Source organism: Myotis brandtii, unplaced genomic scaffold (assembly GCF_000412655.1).
Source record: "Myotis brandtii unplaced genomic scaffold, ASM41265v1 scaffold244, whole genome shotgun sequence".
NCBI classification, from domain to species: domain Eukaryota; kingdom Metazoa; phylum Chordata; class Mammalia; order Chiroptera; family Vespertilionidae; genus Myotis; species Myotis brandtii.
Genome location: NW_005359225.1, coordinates 4702088 through 4704861, shown reverse-complemented (window position 1 = coordinate 4704861; position 2774 = coordinate 4702088). Strand labels below are relative to the sequence as shown.

Genomic DNA, 2774 nt, shown 5'->3' with positions numbered 1-2774 from the left:
TGTGCAGGAGGCAGCCCATTGATGTTTCTCTCTCTCCCTCTCCCTTCCTCTTTCTAACAATCAATAAAAACTTTTCTTTTTTAAAGATAAAAAAAAACACCACTTCCATTTCTGTACCATTAAACCAAACACAGTCCTGTTTGTGTTACATCCCTTGATCCTCAGGCTGATGTGGAGAACTCAGCAGAGCTGGGCCACTGCCTTCCCCAGGCAAACAGGGTTTCTAAGTTGCCATGGGAACCCAGGTGATCCAGGGTCTAATGGCAGGGCCCTTGCTGAACACAGCATAAGGGTGCTGTGGGTCCCTGGCCCTTTCCAGGAAGTAGGGACCTAAACCATTTAATTACTTTTTTTAAAAGGTAAAATCCAGAGAGAATGAGTGGGTTCAAGCATTCTTCTCCAACTTGGGTGCTGTCCCTGAGGACCCACCTACAAACCCCAGATCTCCTTCTGAACCCTCCACGAATGGGGTGAGAAGCACCCATCTATCTCAGTCTCAGGCAGCCTCAGGACCCAGCACTGAAGGAACAGGGTCTGGTCCCATCCTTCACTGTGCAGATGGGGAGACTGAGGAGGGGGTGAAGGGAGCGCCCGGCGTGGGCTCTCTCCCTCAGGCCTCGCTCTCCCTAACCACAGCTTCCTCTGCAGGGACAGAAAGACATGGCCTGGAAACTGATGCCACCTCTGCTGCTGCTGGCCTGGTTTTCAGCCTCCGTGTGCAGTGCCAGAGACAGGACAGACCTGCTCAACGTCTGCATGGACGCCAAACACCACAAGACAAAGCCAGGCCCTGAGGACAAGCTGCATGGCCAGGTATGGCTGCAGTGTGGCTGTGCTTGGGGAGGGGACTGGTTCTGACAGGGAAGAGGACCTTAGGGTGGTGCGGGAAGGGTTGAGGGGCCAGACACCCCATGTTCTGATTACTGCTGAGAAGGTAAAGGTCGGGGAGTGGTTTAGGAGATTTTCGGGGTGGCCTCCTCAGAACAGGATACCATGTCAGCAATCACATGCAATGATCACTTACTGAGTACCTACCTACCAGGTGTCATGTGCTTTCTGTCCATGATCTCATTTGTGCGGTGGTCCTCTGAGGTAGGCAGATGACATTTTCCTCATGACACAAATGAGGAAACTGAGGCCCAGAGGAGCCTATGGACACACAGAGGACCTGGACATGACTAGCCCTCGTGGTGGGGTAGGACGGGCGGACACCTCCAGGGGTTTGGGGGAGGATGGTTTTCCTGCTCTGACTATGTGCCCGTCCCATGGAGTGCTAGGGGCAAAGGAGAAGGCCTCTTATGACTGCGACACGGGGCAGAGGTGCAGTACCTTCACACATTCTATAAAAAATTATGCCACTTGGTTGCACCCTATGTTTCCATAGTTCCTTTTTAGGAAAAATATTGTTTAGACTCTCTTTTCTATCCTGGAATGAAGTTCAAAGCTATTAGAATCTATTAATTTAAAAATATCAACATAATTACCTATAATGCAAAGGAGAAGCAAAAAGAAAGCAATTCATAAAAAAAAACCAAAAAAACCCCAACTACATTTCATATGTCAATTCTCTGGTATGGCTACATTAGAAGTCCTTGTGAAACAGCACATGAATGGGGCAGCCTCAAATGAAGATTTATACAAGTGTACTCTATTGGCAACTTAAATGCTATATGATACCCTAAGCCAGCAGTTCTCAACCTGTGGGTCGCGAACAATGAAAATACATCCTGCATATCAGATATTTACATTACGATTCATAACAGTAGCAAAATTACAGTTATGAAGTAGCAACGAAAATAATTTTATGGTTGGGGGTCACCACAACATGAGGAACTGTATTAAAGGGTCGCGGCATGAGGAAGGTTGAGAACCACTGCAAGCAGTGTTGCCATTGAGGAGACAATTTTCTACAATAGTGATTAACTCCAGTAATATAAAACATATAGTACAGCCTTCCATCTCATGGTTTGTGTTGTCCTGGAAAATCGGGTAAACTAAGGTGTGTTCACATGAAAGATGTAATTCAGTTTAGGTCAGGAAATCATAAATACGTTTTTCACGTTATTAAGCAAATGTTTCTGTGGGTCTGATACTGTCCTATCCATGGGGGGGGGGGGGGGACGGGGACACACAGATCTTAATACTTGCTAAGAATATGGTCATTCAACAATAGATTATTGTATTGCTCACTTTCTTTCCTCCTTTTTTTTAAAAAAAATTATTGATGTTAGAGAGAGAAAGGGAGAGACACAGTAAGTGAAAGAGAGAGAAACATTTGTTTTTTCACTTACATATGCATTAATTGGTTGATTCTTATATGTGCCCTGACTGGGTTCAAACCCATGACCTTGGCATATCAGGGTGATGCTCTAACCAACTGAGCTACCTGGTCAGGGCTCTTTCCTTCTTTACTGAAAGTGTCACCTTGCAATGAGGCTTTTCAAACCCCCTTAGTAGTATTTTAAATTTCAACAATCACCCCATTCTCCACATACTCGTTCCCTGCTGTAAACGTCCCTATATAATTGATCATATCCTTCCATATCACATTTTTCCCTTTTAGTGTCTTTCTGTCTGTCTCCCCTGACCAGAATGTAAGATCCATGAACACATATTTCTCTCTGTTTTCTTGTGTGCTGTACTCTGTCTACAACAGTGGATGGTATAGAATAGCTACTCAGTAATAACTTTTTAATGAATAAATTTAAGAACTTTTTATAAAGTGTTAAGGCCTTTATAAATGACTAGAGGCCCGGTGCATGAAATTTGTGCAT

The 2774-nt window shown here is 44.8% G+C and overlaps 1 protein-coding gene across 1 annotated transcript in view; it reads left to right on the top strand.

Annotated features, from left to right (window-relative positions):
* LOC102255389 (folate receptor beta-like) overlaps nucleotides 1–2774 on the top strand; it is a 5151-nt gene that overhangs the window by 441 nt on the left and 1936 nt on the right. Inside the window, exon 2 of the mRNA XM_005867117.2 lies at nucleotides 649–813. Within this exon, the coding sequence (XP_005867179.1) occupies nucleotides 661–813 (153 nt within the window). The 5' untranslated portion in view covers nucleotides 649–660. The remainder of the gene's footprint in view (nucleotides 1–648; nucleotides 814–2774) is intronic.